A 20473-nucleotide genomic window follows, 5' to 3' on the forward strand; every position below is an offset into this window, starting at 1 on the left:
GTCCCTCAGGGGCTCCTTTAAAAAAAAAAAACCTCTTAAGACAGGAAAATGGTGACCAAGGAAATGCCTTATTAGTTACTATAAAAACAGTGGATAAATCTATACGTGCTTGGTGATATATAAGGTGCTGGTCCATTCAAACACTCCATGTGCTGATGTTGTCTTAACTTCAGCTGAAGTTTTGTTGAATTCTTTCCTCTGTAGGGGTCTAACTTCATAACAAGATGTACATCTTTGCCCTTTCAGTTTTACACTAAAAAAAGCAATACTTTATGATATCAGTTTTTCAAATAGAAGCTCCAGTAAGCTATTGCTATTTGTCAATGAATATAATTTTCTGCTGGCCTGTGTTAATTTTAGTTAGAGGTGTACCGTGTCTAAAAATAGGTAACAGAATGAATGCTTGGCTCCCACCTGGAATCTCTACAGAACGTTTGGCTGCAGTATCTGCAGGGTAGAACACTGACAGGACCTAATCTGTCCCAGTGGGAAGGGTGCTTGCTTCACGTTTGGAACTATCACAAATTACAAGCTCTTGCACTCCTTGACCACAGGGGGAGAAACTTGAAATTACTTAAATCGGTGTAAAGTGATGCTAATTGTGCATATTAACAGCACAAAAGAAGTGAGGAGGAGATTACCCTTCCAGACCCTATGGGGAGTGGCTGGTTTGGTTTTCCAAGGCTTAATAGTACTGCACTTTTGGGGTGCTCTAGTCTGTGTAGTATATTTTCTGATTTGAGAGTTTAGGGTCAAAACGCTACACCAAAATCAGAAATAACCTGGGAACACAGATTACCTATGGGTGACGTTTATTTCAAGGGGAGAAACGGATGTGGGGAGCAATCAGCATTAGCTGGAGGTTGCATGAGCTTGGGCTCAGGTTTGTTTATGTCTCAGTATCTCAGACTGCTAAAGGGAACAATCCTGCTACGGCGTTTGCTAGTGTGGTCCCACTCAAGACCTTGGTGAATGAATTTAACATCAGTATTGATGCTGGATGATGCTTTAGTGTATTATTTTTTTATGGTGTTGCCACTTTTTTTTGAAATTGTGTGACAACTTCTGGTAAGTATTGAATATCTGAAAAACTTCTTGATTTGGGAAGAGAGAAGCAAATGCACAACTTGGTTTCAACTCATTACATTTTAAAATTGAGTACGGTTTACTTTTATATGGGTGCCTTTCTATGTGGTGGTTTTTTTTTTTTTTATAATTTAAAAGGGACCATAAGAGAGGGGGGAGTTAACTTATTTTGTCAGAAGCTGTGGAAAGGAGCTCCAATATAAATGGGAATATGATCCAGTCATTGTAGTATAGTTACATAAAAGATGACTTCTAATTGAATTTATTTTATAGGGCAATCCAGTTCATGGATTATACATGATTTAGAATTAATTGTTTTAAGGGATTTGAAATGGAAATTCTTTTATTCTAAATTAGTAGAATAATTGGAAAGAGAATGTTTTTGACAGAGGACTGCCTAAAGTGGCAAGTAAATTCAAAGCAGCCACAAAACACGACCAGGACACCTGAGCCTTAAGGTGTTAGACAGATATAATAAAGGATATGCAGTTATGATTCGTTTTATATATGTGTGTAACATTACTTATAATGCAGAAAAAGGTAAGATTTCCAGCTTGTGACTTGCTGAAGGTACCTTCTGATATGGTGACTTATTATGAAGTTCATGCAGAGCTGTGAAAACTTAAATGATAATTTCATGAACGCTTTAAGTAGGTTAGTTGCCGAAAAGTTCCATTCTAACTCTTGCTGTCACTTGTCCACTCTGAAACTTGGCCTTTTTTTTTTTTTTTTTTTTCTGGTTGCTACAAATATCTATACAGCAATGAAGTGAATCAGGTCAGTTATATACTCAATGGAGTTACTCAAACTTTTTTTCCTTAGGCCTGGTCTTTTCCATTAGCTGAATCAGTTTGTGCAATTGTACCTTGAATCTGAGCAGGAGGTGCTTTCTCCATTACAAAAGGTAGTGTGGGGCCTGTCTTTGTAGGAAGTGACTGGTGTTGGAAGTGGGAAGCCTGAGGTGTGTGACAGATTATATTGTGGTTTTTGGCAGAAGTGCTAGTTTGTCCAGTCAGAGTCTGAACTTGCAGCCCAAGGGCTTGAAGTGTGCCAACAAATGTTGTTGATTCAACTATGTTTGTCCCCTCTGATTATCATTGAGCTCGGACTCGTAGGCAGTTTATTTCTCTTGGGGAACATATATATTTTTATTGGTGAGATTTCTATTTTAATTGTGGTGCTGTGCTTGATATTCTGCAGCACATGGCCCTCGTATAGCAAAGTAAAACTTGTGAATCGATAGTTATTCTAGGCGGATATCCTTAACTGTGTGGGTCCCATCTTAAATTTGGCAGAGGATTTAATAATTAGGGTATTGTCAGTTGACTTGCTAGTGGAGGGAACACTGATCAGAATTCTGGGTGTATCTTAAAGTGCAGAAGAGGCATGTGCTTGTATATACACCTACCTACAAGTCCTGAAAAAGAGATGGTCAAAAGGCATGTGAGACAGTGACTTTCTTAAGAAGACTTGGTCCATACCAGAGTCCCGCTGAGCAAATGTGTCCCAAGAATTGACTGAACAAAGGAGCAAGCTTTTCTTGTTAAACAGCTCTAGCAGAGCAAATCTACTGCCACATAATGTAAGAGTATTTATTGGTTTCTAATCTCAGATGGAACTTTGAAGCCTATCTATTGTAGAATCACCTGTTATAGTGTATGCTTATTGCCAGTTAAGATAGTTAAAAATCTGGACTTCATCATGGTAACTTTAAATACTGTTCTGTTTTGTTGCTTGTCATAGTGGTTTTCCTTAATGCTGAAGTTAAAAGCTTCCTTTCCTATGTAGTACTTTATAATATGGCTCTACCAGGAGAAAAATAAACAAACAACAGTTTAGTAAAGAAAACTGTAGACTTTTCTGACTTCTGTTGATAGATTGAGATTCTTTACTTCTCCGCACACCCTAATAGCGGTGTCGTGCATCGGGGAACAGGATGTATGAAATCTGTTAGCTGCCACAAAGTTATCTTTAACATACTATCATACTTTTCAGTGAAAGTGAAGCTTATTTATTCGTCTAAAAAAGTACGGTTTAAGAAATCAACTAATATAAATAGAGATGTGTATGGAAAACAAACCAATGTACTGTATTGCCTCTCTTGCTCTACTCTGACTCCCAGTTCCATTCAGCCAGCAGATTCCTGTTTTGTTATATCCTAGGGCATTCTTGTAGATCTTAAACTTCACTACTCCCAGTTCCATTTAATCTACCCGCTTCTCACTAGAATACTCAGGCGTTAATTCGTAATCTGAATTCCTTCAGCTTTTGAGCATCAGCTTGTGTCATCTTTGTCCTCTTGAGTCTGTTGTGTCAAGATGACTTTGAAACATCCCTCTCTGCTGAGTGGGCTCTTCCAGCTTCATGCTTTGGGGGAAGATGGGTTTTACCCGGTGTGACTATAAAATAATCAGTATCTTCACTGACTGCCATCAGTTTGCCTGTTGTGAAAGAAATTCTTCATACTCACTGGTGAAAGTCTGCTCTGCCATGTAAATTATATTTTGTAACATACTGGGCTTGAGGTTTTATTTTCATAAACCTCAAAGCAATGAATCTCATCTTGACACAGGCTAGACATGATGGCAAACACATTTAGAGATGATGTATTTGCAGTGAGTGATCTATTAATATTTTCTGCTAGAGTGGTGATACATTCTGAATTTAAGTCTCTTCCCCAGTGGTGGCTGCTGTGAGGACTTCTTTACGCTGCTTTAAGTGAGGACTTCTTTAAACCTGGGTATGTTTACACTGAAATGTACAGTAACACGAGGCTTAAGTGAGTTGGTTCAAATATCAGGCGCAATAGTGACACTGAGTTCTTACTACATCATGTCTACTGTTGAAGCTGTAGCCACTCCACTGTCGTCTGTTCAGGCTTTTTTTTTTTTTCTAATTTAGAATTAAATTCCTAAAATGAAAGTAGTTGGAGGTAGTTGTGCTAGTATCAGACCGAGTGGGTGCAAATACTAGTGTGTATTTGATAGTCTAAAAAGCTGTCCTCAGGTTGACACAGTAAAAAAGGTAATTAGCCTGAGGCTTTCATACCTCACCTGCTTCTTTACAGAACCTCATCCTTGTTTGTTTTAAACCCCTCCCTCATAGATTACATGCATAGAGCACAGGACTAGGAAACTATTCTGTTTTTAGCTGTGTAACGTATTTTAGTACCTGGAAAAGGAGGACAGCTAAGATCCTGTGACCTACCAGCTCTCTGCAGATCATTGTATGCACTATGAGTGGTATTGCTGCACAGTGGTTACCGCTGGACAAGGTCCCGAATTATCCTGGTCTAACCTTGTGGTTTGGATGGGATGACCTCTTCAGACCCCTTCCAGCCTTAGTTGTCCTGACTAATACTGGATAATAAATCTGTCTTTTTTGAGTGGTAAGTGTGGACACAGTGCTGTGAACTGATATTTTTGAGCATGACTTAAACTTTTTCTCTTGTGGACTTTTGTCATTAGCTCCGAGACTTCAGCAATAACAATTACTGACATTTCCTTAACACAAGGTTATGGAACGATGTGCTCTGTCATCAGCCAAATGTCACTTCAGAGCAGCAGCAGCAATAAGGTTATATGAAAGGCACAGGCGTGGCAAATTAGCTCCATAATTCAGCTTTGCTTTTCTGAGATTAAGTGTAATAAGCCCATAGGGTTTAATTTTGGCCGCTAGTCCTAAATAGTGTATTTGAACTAATATTTACAACTATTTATAGACAATAGCAAGTCCGCAATAGAGCAAGGGCAAATCTGAAACAGATGAGCACACTGTGTTTATGTAACTCCTAAACTCCTTATGTTATGAGGAGAAAGAGCAGCCAGTGATTGCGTATTGGCATTGAAAGAAACGAAAATACAAGGGAATTAATTATTCCTCTGCATAGCTTCTAGTCACCTTGCTGGAGCTCTATAATAGAGGTTGATGCCCAATACACCTGTACTAAGGACTGATGAATACCTGAATTTATACTAATTAACACACTGATAATTAATTGGACCTTTACTTACTCTGCTTGGCTGGTATGAAGTTTACTCTTGTATCAACAGCAGAGATGCTGTCTGATGTGTGGGCTTGTTACTTCTGCGTGTCTTAAAATTATCTTTCTACTCTGATGAATTTGGGGTAAAGACTCAAGTCAGCACGATTTTCCTAAAAGGTGTTGAGAGTCACCTCTTGAGTCCACTCTTCCCTTAGGTTTTTTTATTTGCTTCCCAATGTGATTAAGATACAAATAAAGAAATTGCTAATGGGCATGGAAAAACCGGGTGCTTTCTGTCTTTAAACTGTAGAAAAAATTGGCTTTAGTACTTCTAATAGTGATGTGTTTTAGTTGTTCTGTTTTTTGATGATTCTGCATTTGTGCTACTTTCCAAACGGGTCTTTTTTGCTGCCTTTTTTTTTTTTTTTCCCTTTGAGTTTATGCCTGGTGTAGTTTTCAAAGTTATTTTCATTTTCTTCTTACCCAGTGCATTACACTTTCTCTCAAAGCTGACTGCAAGCTCAGAAGCACCAGCTTGCCTTCCCAGTAACACACATGACTCTCTCAAACCCGTGTACAACATAGTATTTTCCCTTAGGGCAAGGAGCACTTAAGTAATGCCTTCTGGTTGTCTTCAGCAGCTTGTGCTGATATGGTTGGATTTTTTTCTGTGCTAATAAATGAAACTAAAGCCAAGTCCCTACCTGAGCCTTGGTGAAACTTGTCTTAGTACCCTGTTTCTGAGGTCAATCGTTGCCTTAAAACAGAGTGAAATATTCTTCCTACAAACTAAGAATTTCTGGGTTAACTTGTGTATGTGGTATTTTTAAAAGTGTAGTGTAACTGTGTCTCTCTTCTCTGTGCTGCCAGGGATGAGGGAAGACTCCTACTTCTTTGGAATGCGAGGCCTTGGTCACTATGGCTGCATCCCGCAGGACGGAGGACAGTTCTTACTCTACTCTATAAATGGAGACAACGATTTAAAGAGGTGTTTTGCAGAGGAAGATTTTAATGAAATAATTGACTTCAACGATCTCCCAAATTCTCTCTTTGCTTGTAATGTTCACCAGTCTGTGTTTGAAGATGAGGACAGTAAGGTACAGTGTCAGTTTCCATATTTTCAATGTAAAAGAAACATATGCCTTGTGTTGGTGTTTATTGCAGTTTCAATGAAACAGATTTATCTGTCTTGTACAAAGAAACTGGATCACAAACGTGACTTCTTTCTAAGCCATGGTGTTTATTTCAAGAGCTTAATGGTCTTTTTGTCAACTGGAAAACAACAAAAATGTTTGTTGTTTAGACTTGCAGAATACTGAAATGTGGGTACATGTCTTCATAGCAACCATAGTTGCAGTCGTGATGGAGGTAGCAAAGTTAAACGTGTGAGAGTTCTTCCCACTTGCTGATCATGTACCACTGTGATGGGAGGCTGCCTTTCTTGTATTTTCTCATTGAATCATTTAGCTTGGAAAAGACCTTTAAGAACATTGAGTCTACCCATCAACCTAACAGTGGAAAGTCTATCACTAGCCGTGTCCCTCAGCACCACGTCTGTGTGTCTCTTAAATGCCTCCAGGGATGTTGATTCAACCACTTCCCTGGGCAGCCTGTTCCAACGCTTGGTAAACCTTTCAGTGAAGAAATCTTTCCTAATACACAATCTAAACCTCACCTGGTGCAACTTGAGGCTGTTTCCTCTTGTCCTATTACTTTTTACTTGGTAAAAGAGACGGGCACCCACCTTGCTACAATCTCCTTTCAGGTAGCTGTAGAGAGCAATAAGGTCTCCAGTGTTTTAAGTTATCCGAAATGTTTTTTTATTTGGAAAAATCTAAAATGAATGATAGTGAGAACAAACACAAGAGAAACTGCCCGAGACAATTTTTTTTTTTTAACTCTGCAATTAGTCTAAAAGACTGTTGAAACAATGTCCTCCTAAAATTAAAAAAAAAAAAAATAAAATAATCAACTTTTGCAGGAAGTGTTCAGCTCCTGTTTCTTAGCCTAGTAAACTTCCTGATGGAGATGTTGGGAATATAAAACTGATAGCTTGGGGCTTTATTTTCTGATGAAATTAGTCTAGGCTAATTGTTACAGGAACATCTGAGGCTACTTGAGTGTCTCATCCAGAATTTTCAATTTGGAAAACAAGCTGGCAGTGGTAAAGTGGGTTTTGGCTGGAACCGGCTGATGAGGTATCCAGGAAAAAATTACAGATTCACTGGATCCGAAGGTGACCAGGTTGGACAAAGGGTATTTAGTGGGGAAATTACCAGATGAAGGGAAAATGAAAGAAGACTTCTAAGGGTACAAGTTTCCTGTTTAAGGTGCTGAATGTGCTGTCTGTTGAGGCTGCACAAGTGGAATTGTTTGCGTTTTAATTTTTAGACATCTTTGTCTTCCATAATGATGTCTTGTGTATGTTTGAGTACTACAAGTTAAAAGAAAATAAAAGTTCATACGACAGCACTAAACAAAATGGTCATACATATAAATAAATAAAAAATCCTACACTCTCAATTGCAGTCTTGGAAAGCAGTGCACCATTTTATTGTGTTTAAGTCCTTTTGCTAACAAGCATCTTGCACTTACGTTGTGCCATTTTATGGTATTTTATAACCATCTGGTAAAGAACTTTAGTGAAGTTGAAGGGGTCTGAAAGTCCAGTTTTAAAGGAAGAAAATGGACTGGGTGATTCTGTAAGTATCTTTGGGGATGGCAATCTCCAGAGACCTGTAGGGCTTAAGGATGTGTCTTAAGAACAGCAGCTGGGTTGTGGAGGTGGGTATTCTCTTCCCTGTGCACGTCTGTGAACTGTCAATGACATGGATTGAACAGCTCTGTTTGCAGGTAAGTAGTTACTTCTGTAAGTCTATATTTAACTAGATGGGATTACCTTCAGATTTCTCATTAAATCCAAGGGCCTGGGGAGCTGATTATGATTTCTGTTATTCCTGTAGAACGTGGACTTGTGTTCCTAGTTTATTAATACTTGTAATCCTTTCTGTTATTAACTCTTGCTGCAGGACAAGTGTTCATGAATGCAGTATAAAATATTGTCAAGTTACTAAGCTTAAGTTTAAAATCGCACACAATCACAATTAATAAATGCTGCAAACTATCATATCTTCAATTATATATTGATCCAATGTATACGTAGTGGTACACTAAATTTTTTAAAGAACATATTACAGTAATGGTTATATCTACAGTAGTTTCATTTTGTTATCCGTTCTACAGAAAGTACAGGTTTTTTTGCAATGTATCTTTGACTTTTACTCTTGAGCTACACTTTTAGGAGGAAAAAGGAGGTTTGGAAGTTACAAATTAACTAGTAAAGAAAGCCGGAGAAACCTGTCATTGTAAATGTTGGTTTTGATTTGGTGTGTGAACTTGCTGCATAAATAGTATTTAAGTATATGAACTTCTGAGTGGCTCTGGAGTGCAACAGTATTAATGTAAATAATTCGTGCTGACAGCTCTAAAGTTACACTACTTGAAGTGTAAGAGGCTGAACTGTCAAGTTCAAACTTCTAACACACAAATATCTAAGCAATGTAGTTGTTAAAGATAGGTTATAAAAGCAGATGCCTTAAAAACTTTTTTTCATTTGAAGGCATATAACTACTTTGTATCAGATATAGGTTAAATTCTGTTTTGTGCCTGAGTCAGGGCTTGCAGCAGCCCCTGAGGGAATACGTAGCTGCACATAGACCTGTCCCGTGGATGCGCTGATTCCCTTTGTCTGTTCTTACTGCGTCCTGTATCAGACAGACCCTCTCACTGGTACCATGTGGCTGTCCTGCACTTCTTAGAGTTCTCTGTTGCCTACCAAGAGTGATGATGGCATCTACAGGGAGCTTGAGTTTGGACCTTCATTTTCTGAAGATGAGGAATTCTTGCAGCTGAAGGCCGTGTCCTTTACAGAGGAAGAAACTGTATCAGGCCAGGCTTGAGTCTTCTCCTGGCTGGCACCCTGAGCTCTCAAGGTAGACAGAGTAAAGTCCTCATAAAGAGCTGTGGGCCCTGGGATCTGAAGACAAGTGTTGCCACGTGGCTTAAAGGAAGCTGCTCAAGACTGACTGCCTGTTCTTAAACACTGGCAGAAGAAAGGAGGAATGTGGATTAGTACTAGCTACATGTGTCTGATTATAGATAGCAGAGCAGCTGGTCAAAAAATACTTCCCTACCTTTCAGACCTGTGTTCTTGGAAAGAAATCTCTACTTGGGTCAGGGGAATGCCCTGGATAGCTGGGCTGATAATATGGGCATTTAAGGATTTGCACAGGACGGCTTAGCAGCTTCAATGCACGAACAGCTTGCTACAACTGAAGGGAGGTGGTTTTGTTTATCTCCACTCCTGTTATGGACAGCCTGCTCCTTTGTACAGAAAACAAAATTGTACCTTCTTAATGTGGCTAGAAAATACTGAGCTTTTTAGTTTTTAAGGCGGAACAAAGGTGTGGAGAAGTAGGTTATCCAGCAGGCCTGTTGCACAGCTGGAATCCCCACCATGGTCCTGTGTTCTGATCATTTGTTTTGGCGTATAACCTGTTAATGGTAGGGGCAGATTTTGGGGTTTGTGGGTTTGGGTTTTTTTGAGTATACAGCACTGACTTTCAGTACTTAAAGGGGGCTTATAAGAAAGATGGGAACAGACTTTTTAACAGGACCTGTTGCGATAGGGCAAGGGGTAGGGGCTTTAACCTGAAAGAGGGAAGATTTAGACTAGATATAAGGCAGAAATTGTTTACACTGAGGGTGGTGAAATCCTGGCCCAGGTTGCACAGAGAGGTGATAGATGGCCCATCCCTGGAAATGTTCAAGGTCAGGTTGGATGGGGCTCTGAGCAATCTAATTTAGTTGAAGATGTCCCTCCTTGTTGCAGGGACCTTTGAAGGTTCCTTCCAACCCAAACCAGTTGATGATTCTGTGACTTGCTTGGGTTATTGAAGTCTTATTGTAAAGAAGCTAAGAATAAAATTAGTCCTAAACCCTGGGATTTGCCACATGTCTCTTGGAAAAACTGATGGGAGTTACTTACGTGAGCAAGATATGGCAAAATTGAGACTGTTATTTTTGGCTGACAGTGTGACTGGGAGGTGCTGCTCATTTTATCTTTCCTGATAAAGCAATTGTGGTGTCGAGCCAAAGGGCATGACACTGATTACTCTAAGGGTGGATATGTGTGTGTTTTAACAGTTAATAGCTACACGTAGCCTTCGGGCTTTCCGGATAGTAACTCTTTTGTTGTGCTTTTGTTATGCATATATTACAGTTTCTTAAAACCAACCTTTCTGTAAGGGGACTGTAATTTCCTTCAGGCTGCAACTGGTAAGCACACTGTCAAAGGGAAGCAGATATCTTTGTCTTTTAAGATGGTTTCTGCAGATGCTGTAATGCCTCAGGAGATGCTTACACAAAACTGTCACTGTTAGAATATGCTTACGTCAGGGAAGGATGTGTTTCCTCAAGCTGTTTAGATGCTGTATGCTCTTCTTTTTTTCTACTGCTTTGGTTCAAATTGGAAGAGGCATCTGTTAAACTTGATGGTTTTATTTTGGGTAAAGAACGATGAATTGGTTTCTGAGCATTTTAGTTATGGTGGATCTGCCTAGCAAATGATAGCCAAAGTCCATTAAGTGCTTTTTCTTGCCAATGTAATTCAAACCAATAGGAGATATTATTTCTGCGTGAGAAAATACAGTGACCAAATGTGTCCAGTTCTGGACTTCCTAGTTCAAGGAAGGCATGGACATACTGGAGAGAGTGCAGTGAAGGGACAGTAAGACAATGAAGGGACTGGAGCATCCCTCCTATGAAGAAAGGCTGAGAGGGGGATATTATCAGTGTCTGTTAACACCTGAAGGGACGGTGTGCAAAGAAGACAGAGCCAGATTCTTTTCAATGGTGCAGGACCAGAGCCCATGGGCACAATCTGAAACACAAGAGCTTCCCTCTGAACATCTGGAAACACTTTTTTTTTTTTTTTTTTTTTTTTTTTTTTAAAATGTGAGAGTGGCTGAGTGAGCACTGGCACAGGTTGCCCAGAGAGGTGGTATGGTCTCCCTCCACAGAGGTATCCAAAAGCTGTCTGGATGTGGTCCTGGGCAGCTGGCTCTAGGGGCCCCTGCTTGAGCAGGTGTGAGGTGGATTGGAGAAGATGACCTCCAGAGGTCCCTTCCAGCCTCCTCCAGTCTGTGCTCTTGGGAATATATGTATAAGTGTATCCTACTCTTCTGATGAGGAGGGTCAGTGTGTGAATGCAAGACTGGGGAATGAAGGCGATTTTAAAAAGAAAAAAAAAAAAGGCATTTCCTGAACATAAGCTTAATGGAGGCGGGGTAAGGAGGGGACGAGTGAAGAAGTTAAACTAATAAGTCAATCAACTCCCTACTTTAATGGCAGGACTTTATTGTTAAAACAGTTACTATTTTCATGATGGATTCTTTCACATTACAACTTAATTTACGTATATTGGATGACGACTTGCTTTTCCTACAGAAGCCTGTATTAGACTTCCTTTGACTTTTTTTTATAAGGTGTATTATTGAGCTTGGGCTTAAGGCTACCTCCGGTGACTGCTGGAATATTTGTCCAAGGATGATGCTTTAAGAGAATTCTCTGGCCTTACTTGGAAAGGCTTTTTCCTTTGTACTTACATTCAGCTTTTCCAACAAGGCACATCTTTATCCTGCTATTTTTACTTTTAAGGTGCAGTAAAAGACACCAGACTGTTCAGTGGACTGCTGTGTTGTCTTTAACTTTTGTATGTTAATTCTGGAACTGCAACTTTCTACTGATGCTTTGACTCTGAAGCATATAATTGAAATGTGTCTGTTAAGTGCTCCTTCTAAACAAAGTGGAGCCGGTGTGTCTGTTGCCACGCATGAAATGTTTCTCTGGGTCCCTTTTCCTAGAGGCTAATCCCAGAAGATGCTCTAGGAGACAGACTTTGTTTCTGCGGGGGAAGATCTGTTCCTTTTGCCTTCATTTTTAAAAATCTAGATTGTGAAGTCAAAACCTCTTTGGTCATATTACATCACTGAAGCCTCTAGGTGTTGAGTCATCATTCTATTTAGAGGGTGGCACACTTCTTTTTAGTCTAATATTAGGATTCAAGCCTGGACTCAGTGGAAGGTCACCCCAGCAAAGATGAAGTCACTGCTCCAAGGCTGGAAAGGAATGCAGGCTTCATTCTGCCTTCCTGGTACACTTGCTGTTGCTTTGTTTTACTTTCAGTTTTTCTACCTTTTAAGGTTGTTGTCTGTTGATGTGATAATGTTATCAGAAACTGCCACTTGAAACAGACCATGCCTTGTGCTGTGGAACCCTTACCTATTTTGTTTCGTTATGCTTTATAAATGGGATGAATGTTATTCCCTGTCATTCTGTAAAAATGGAAGTGTTTCTTTAGTGTACGCTGTATATGCATCTAGTAAAATGAAAATACAGATTTGCAAAGAGAGGCTGCAGAAGCAGTGTGCTTCAGCACTTCGTGAATCATAGCTGCCCTCCAGGAATCCTATCTTGTGCTTCTTCCTGGGCGGTGCTTTACAGACATCTAAGGACTTTTTTTGTGTGATCATGGAAGCACTATGATTCTATGAAATACAGCTAAAGGAGGCTGTTCTTGCTCTGAGAAGTATGTTGTCTAAAAAAATTCATTTTCTATGGCATTTGTTTTATTCTGTAACTCATTTCAAATACTTTATTGCCCTGATACGGTTCACAGAGACAGTTATTTCAGCTGAAAACGCCTACAAACTTCTATGCTCTGCATCTGAGATCCCATCTGACTGCTGGAGGGATAATCCCAACTTTTTCAGCCCCATTATGTGAGTCCTCTCTACGACCCGAAAGAGCTGTTGATGTTTGTCATTCATAATCCTACCTGAGTTTACTTTCTATGGTATAGCTGCTGGAGTGTGGTGGTCAACTAGGTATTGACAGATGGAAAGGGTTGCTGGTGTGACAGCTCCTCTGTGTGGTTGTTGTTTCTGTGCCTTACTCAGGAGTCGGTTGTGAGTTATGTTGAGGAGCTCAGATAATGAAACTGGTCACTTCATGAAGTCAAATATACCGTATCATATGAACTATCTAAATGTGACTGGCACTAGGTGCTCCAAAACGTATGAGTGTCTACAACTCCCTAGGAGTGGAGAACCACAGTAACAGTAAGGTGCTCAGGTTTTACTGGAGAAAGGGCAATAGTGAAGTTAGCCTTTATTGACATTTGGGATCTGCTGAGTGTTTGTTCTGGTTGGGGGGAAGAAAATTAATTAATTATGATTGGTGTGATTTACTTATTTAGAATTTTAATACATATATATGAGGAGTTTACTTATGGTTACTCATTTTGCTGTTAACAAGACAACTTGTTGAGGTTGCTAAAGGCAGCTCATGTATTTTTATATGTATATAGGGTCTGATGCTAATTTTCGCTGAGGTGACCTGCAGAATTTCTAATGTAACCGTAAGAAGTCATAGTCTCGTCTGGCTTAGGCTGTTACCGAAAGGCTTCAGCATTTCTAATGTCTTTCTGGAAAAACGCATAAGCTTTATGATTTGATAGCCTTTGAAGAAACACCAAGGGTATAATGAGATTGTGCAGTGGTAACAGCGCAGTCAGGTTGAATCTGTGCATATGCACACTTGATCCCATGCAAGTAGAAGGTATACTTTGCCACAGTTATCCTGTTGGCATCCAGGAATTACCGAGCTCCAAATATTCCTCAGTTCAATCAACATTCAATTCCTGCTCTGAAAAAAAAAAAGTGTGTGTTTTTTTTTTTTTTAAACAACCAAAAATCTTCAACCAACCAAAGTAACGAGTATTTCTGGGTCTGAAACGCCACTGTCTGTAATGTGGATGCTGTCTAATAATTTATACAGTACTTGGGGTTGTTTTCCCATCCATGCGCACGGTGCTTGGTAGCACTAATGCCCTGGTTTCGATGGGAGAACGTGCCTGGCAAAAGGCCAACTGGGTTAAAGGTAGGCCTGCATTCATTGCAGCTGAAACTTGGGAGTAGTGCTTCAAAGCATCTAACTATACTAGTTGTTTGTAAATTACAAAAATAAACTGATTAATGTTCTTTCCAGAGCACACAAGACAGCAGTTACTGTCTGCTTTTTAAATTTGGAAACTTACTTTTCTCCTTAAGAGTAACTATGGAAAAATTCTTCTAGTATTGGCTTTCGGCAGACATGCTCTACTGGGCAGTCTAGAGGGAACGTGTTATCTCAAGAAACCAGGGTGGGTGGGAAATCTTTCCTGGGAAAGGACCATTCAGGGCAAGTACTTCAAATTTTTTTGTACAGGAATATAATTTTCTTATCAGTTCTGCTAAAGGATACAGAGTTTTGAATAATAAGACATTTTAACAAAGATGTAGGTAAATCGATGCCAAGGTTTATGAGGACCTTCTGTTGTGCCATGAGAAAACATAGGCTCTGGGAGCCAGAGGGAATTGCAAGGTCTTCTCTTTCAGTCGATAAAGAATCATTCTGGTAATTACTCCTTTCTCTAGGACAATGGACTTTGCAGTTTTCTGTCTCCCATAAAAGGTTGAACTAAATTCCTGGACTCAAATGCCTTTTGATGTCTGAGGAAGTCGAGATCTGGCGTGGAATGCTGAGGCTACTGTGCCTTTCCTCTGAATTCGCTACCGGTGTCAGCTGGGAAGCTGAGTTCAGCCAAGGAGTTATGCTGACAGAGAAGTTCTGTTGGTTTTTTTTCCCTCTGATTATCCTGCTGGAAAATATTTGAGAGTTCGACTGCATGTCTGTGGAATGCTGAATCTTTTTTTTCCAGGATAATAGCTGGATATGTTGCTTTCTGGGATGATAAGAGAACTTAGCAGCAATCCCCCCATGCTATTTTATACCGTTTCCTATTTAGCAAGTTTGAGAGGGTCTGGTTTATTGTAACTGGTGATACTTGCTGTTCTTGACCTCCTGGGGGGTTTTTTGGCTTTTTTTCTTAACCTGGCAATCGAAGGTGTGGCACATTGGCGTAAATCAGTACAAAAGCTGAGAAGATAGGCACCAGGTCATACTTGGAATAAACCACAGCGATGACTTCTACAGGAACTCCCTTGCATTTAATTAAAACTTTTATGTTGACACAGTGTATTAAAGCAAGAAGTCGACCCTTCCGGTATCTTCTTACACAAGCAAGAGCTACATTTTTCAAAGGAAAAACCTGTCTTTATGTAGTTTATAGAAAAGCCTTTGGTTTGTTCCACTGAGTAGTTCTTATCAGCCAATATCTGCTAATAATCAAACACAGATTTGCCCTTCTCCCTCCAGCAAACTGTCATTCTGAAGTCAACAAAAATACTGTTTTTCTAGCTGATAGTAATCAAAAAGTGCAGTAAAGCCATTTTAATGTCGTTAGGGCAGCAGCTGTTCCTTATTTTAATACCATCAGAGGTCCTAATCCATCCACAAGTTCTGATATCAGTTTTCTGGCCCAAGGAAAAGGCTTCAAAATGAAGGTCAACTTTCATTACCAACGCATAAAGACATTGCATTTACAGAAGCTACACTGTGGCTTAATCACATTCAAAACAGTGAATTTACAACTCCACCGGTGATTTAAGGGAATTTCTGAAATGTTTCATACGAAATATATATGAAGAACACCGCACCAGAGTTTAATGCAATTAATAAATAATGCTTTATAGAGGTAGGAAAAAAGTTAATGCTTTAAAAGGAATGTCATCTTGGAACATGATTTGAGGTAAAACAGTGGAGAAGAGAGAGACGGCAGCTTTGGGATGGTGGCATTGGTTAAGACAAATTCCAGAGTCTCACAAAGGTGAGAGAGATCATAGTCAGAGTTGAATCAAGGTGAGATGAATTATCTGTTACTTCTCTGCATTTGAAAACATTTCTTTGGTGCCAGATAAATTCATGCTTCTTGGCAGTTGATGGAAGCTTCAGCATTTGCTGCAGTTGTGTTCTCAGATCCAATGCTTGGGCAACAGATCTGCTGATAAACTGTACTATTCTGTCAGCTGAGCGTTTTGCTCAAATTCTTGATTTCCTGGGTCATAGGAGTGTGTGAATGGTTTTAAAAATAATGTATCTTGTACTACTTTTATAGTCTTGCTTTAATGTGATTACTTTTAACTGTAAGTTCTTTCCCTCTAATTTGATTGCGTTTTATGGACACTACCCTGCTTAAATTACACTACTTTTGTACTGGGCTTTGAAACTTAATACAGGAGCAGATATGGTAGATGTAACGTGTCTGTCTTGGACGCATAAGAGAAACCTTCTCCATGTGATGGAGACTAATGAGCTGGAAGTTCAGACGACAGTAGGATGGGAAAAAGAAATTACACTATTCCTGGCAAGAGAGTAATGAAGGCATCTATTACGCTGCAGCAGGGTGGATTCAAATCAGTATGTGTTGTCTTTAATTGGTTTTGCAGTTAGTCTACAAAGCATAAAGATGTTGTACAGACTGCTGCATCCAATCATTTAGAAATTTTGCATTTAATGGTACTGGAACTAGTATTGGGGAGAAATATAGTAGTTTCATTCCTGTGTTTCCAGGGTGGGGCTGGCTTAGAAGGGAAGAACAAAACTGAAAACTTTATAAAATGCTGAGGAAATAAAGTACCAGCCCCTGGCTGAGTGGGAGTGGGCTCTGGTTTAAAGCCTCAGTAGCAGACTGGTGTGTACCATGGGGCTGACTTCTAAAAGCCATGATAAAACTCAAACAATGGATGTCTCTTCTGTTCTTATTTTTCATGACTCTTCTGAAGATAAAAGAGTTTGGGAACTAGAGGTCTTTTTATTTTTATTTTTTTTTTCCTTTAGTTTCTGGGATAGGGCCATGTGCAGACTGAGAGCCCTGGTACGGTGCAAGCCTTGATCCGGAGGCTGGCTCCGATGCCGTATCAAACATGGACATTAGCAAACTTAACTTTATTTTGACAGTGCTTTCACTTTCTTGCCTTTGCAAAGCTTTTGGGTGGATTCTCCCAAGAGTGTCTTTTTAACAAGCAAAGAGAAAATTCAGGTTGTGTAATGAAATATACTTAAATATACTTAAATGAATAACTTCTAGACCCATCTTACTCTTATCCACTAGTGATCCTTGTCCTCTGAATAAATGTGCGTGGCTGCTTCTCACCATCTGACTAAAGGTTTTGGTCATGAGCAGTTCCCAGTTCCTTTAAAGCCCATTGCTCTCAACAGGAATTGCAGAACTATGTCACAGAACAGTGTTATACTGTCTTTCCTTCCCGTGTCCTGCAAATCCCCTTATCTTTGGTATCTGTAACTACAAATCTTCCTTGTCACTACAACCAGTTCATTTCAGGTGTTTCCTTAAAACATAGTGTCCCTTGTATCTGCTGTGTGCTCTGTAACACAGCTGCTAAGAGCATTTTAATTTTGTTTAGGAGTTAGAGGGAGAAACACATAGCACCGATGGTACAGGAGTGTTTTTAGGAAGATAATGTCTTGCTTTTTTTCTATTCTAGTTTCAAATGGTTTAAATAATAAAGCTTATACCTTTTAATAACTATTTCCAAAATAAATAGCTTTATTCATTACTGGTTGTCTTTATCACCCTTACAGTTTTGAAACTGAGGTTTTTCTGACTCCCTGCTGTTTTATGACCTACATGTAGCAGGTACAGTCTGTCTTGTGTATGTATTTAAATTCTGAGAACTTTTTGTGAAGGTGACTGTCACTTGGTGAAGCATAGTTCAGATTATCTATTCAAAACTCTAGGCTTTCTGTTCATCTAAAATGTATCAGATTAACATTATGAAGTGACAATGAAAAAAAGCATTTAAAACAGCTTGTCCAAACCACGTATCTGCATTTCACGTATTTACTTCAGGTCTAAGAATTAAATCCTTATCTAATATTTGCCAGAGTCTTAAACCACGGAGATGAATGTATGCCTTATCTATACCTTTACTGAATACACTACAAAATAAGATGAGACTTTTTTTTTTTTAAACTCTTATCTTCCATTCCCAGTACAATCTTGGTATTTTTTCCAGCTCATTCTTTCTGTGGTTATTTTTTTTCCTGTTAGTAGGTCTTGCACAGATCTACACTTTGAATAAGAATTATTCCAATGTTAAAAACCAGACCACTAACTACTTTCTGGTAGTATATCTGAAGGTGGGGTGGGTGGAGTCTGATCACAAACATTAACAGACACTGGAGCCTCAGAAAATGCTTTATAAGCTGAAAGACACGTGAGGACAGTGACTGTTTCAGGATTTTGTGTCTTATATGTACCACAAATATGTGGTCTGCAGTTCCTGGATAGGCTGATCTCCTTGAAATACTTGGTACCTACCTTGCTTTTTCTTCTATGTCTGCATTAGCAGTTAATGCCCTCCCTGCCTTACTTTTGAAGGACTTTCAGCTATTTGTTATCCATGTTCTTGTAGCTATTAACCCCAGACCACAGGTTATGTCAGTATTCTGTGATACTTATTTTTAGGAAAACTTCAGAGTCTTGTTAATGCTTTCTGTATGTTTGAGTTTTCAGGTACGCCTGAATCACCATTTTTTCTTTTTTATTGAGGTCATGTCTTAGGTGTGTGTAGGGTGGGGTGAAGGTGAGTATTTGAACACAGACGTATCACTTCTGAAAACTGGATAAAACATTGATTTTGTGGAATTTGAGATTAAAGTTATGAAAGTGAAATGCAGTGTTCCACTTTTTTTCTGATCTCTCCTTGCACCTAATAATCATGCAGCAAGTCACCTTGCTAGCAAAGATAAACTTAACTTATATCCATTTAGACTATTTACATTGTAAAAAGGAAAATCCCGGCTGGTACAGAAAAAAAAAAAACCCTCACGCTTTCTGTGAATAATCCACTGTATGTGAACTAAAGGACATCGGAATGTGTGTGCTCGGGTTGTATCGAGTGCCATGGGTGCCATCTGCTGACTCCTTCGCGTACCACAGAGCTCTTCAGCTGGGGGAAGAAGGAAAGATAACATATGTTAAGGACTGTAGTTTTAAATACCCTACCATTCAAATACTAAATATAATTTTTAATCCTTGCTGGTTTTGTGCAATGTGACCAACAGTGTTCACCCTATTTCAGCCCTGCAAAATAGTTTTGCAGAGTAATTATTATTAGTATCGGTGTTGCCTTGCATTGTTTTTGCTTACGGTGAACCTAGATCTTATTTTTTGCAGTGTATTGCAGCTCATAGTCTGAACTTAGCTTTTAGGCATACATTTTGTTGTCTTTTCCACTTTTTTACATCTCTGAATTTTTTTTCCTAGTTCTACTTGTTTTATTCCATCTACAGTTTCCTGTGTATAGCCAGGAAGCAAGTCTGAAATGATTTCTTTATGTGCTTGCTTGCAAACCTGGTAAAATAGATTCTGTTGTCCTCGGCGAACATACCAGTGGTTCTACCAGGTAGGGTGGTATAAATAGTTGGCTATACCTGATTTAGTAACAAAGCTGAGAGGAGGGGCAAACCAGAGGAGTGCAGATTAGTCAGACCCTAGAGTAGTTTATGGCCTATTTATTAAATTGGATTTAAAGGGAAACTTCTGTTTTGTCTCTGCATGTCATAGTTTTCTCTAAAACCAAAATTGATGTGTTGCTTTGGGTCACTCAACTGAATGTCAGTGAGAATCTACTGAGAAGAAATGAAATCCTAACAAGCATGAAAATGTAATATCTAATGCTCTAGTCTTGGGCTGTGTGGCTGCTGTAAATCAAATAATGTTCTGGCAAGGGTTCCAGCGCTATAATGTGAGATAAATGTTTTCAACTGAATTGTTAAAATGGTCCATGACATGCTTTTGGCTGAGGACAAATAATAGTTTCCCTAACAACTTCCAGGCACAGTTTGGGAGTCTGCATGGTCCCTGGGATCATTCCCAGTAGCCGTTTCAGAAGCTAAGAGTTAAGTTTCCTTGAAATAATTTAACTTTCACTTAATAGTGTAGATGTGGCCAGCATGTGGCAGTTTGCATCAGGGCCCCTAGGGCAAAAACTGGCTTCAGTTACTGTGACCAGCCTCACCTTCTGCTTACTGGTCCAGGAGCTCCATTTAAGCTCGGGATGGGGCCTTCATTCATGGCCTGAACAATTACAAGGGTCTACCTGTCTCAAGTCCTGTCCTTGGACTTACGTTGCAGCCTTTCTAGTTTTGGCTCTGGTCCCCTCTCTTTCTCCTCCTGACTCCCTGGATAGACCTGGACCTGTTTCCATTGCTTTCTGTGACCAGGGCTATCGATGGCTGCTGTGACCAGCACCCTGTTCTGCCCACCCTGTTTAGATGCTGCCAGACAGGCCCTTGTCCGTACCACTGTGGTCACCCTCAGATTCCAGCTAGTCCTCATTCACGGAGCAGTTTTGCTACTCCATGACAGTTGGCCTC

At 39.6% G+C, this 20473-nt stretch overlaps 1 protein-coding gene across 1 annotated transcript in view; it reads left to right on the top strand.

The window, feature by feature from the left end:
* Window positions 1-20473, top strand: part of RCAN2 (regulator of calcineurin 2) — a 96632-nt gene that overhangs the window by 3302 nt on the left and 72857 nt on the right. Inside the window, exon 2 of the mRNA XM_074153729.1 lies at window positions 5942-6168. Within this exon, the coding sequence (XP_074009830.1) occupies window positions 5944-6168 (225 nt within the window). The 5' untranslated portion in view covers window positions 5942-5943. The remainder of the gene's footprint in view (window positions 1-5941; window positions 6169-20473) is intronic.

Source organism: Numenius arquata, chromosome 9, assembly GCF_964106895.1.
Source record: "Numenius arquata chromosome 9, bNumArq3.hap1.1, whole genome shotgun sequence".
Lineage (NCBI taxonomy): Eukaryota > Metazoa > Chordata > Aves > Charadriiformes > Scolopacidae > Numenius > Numenius arquata.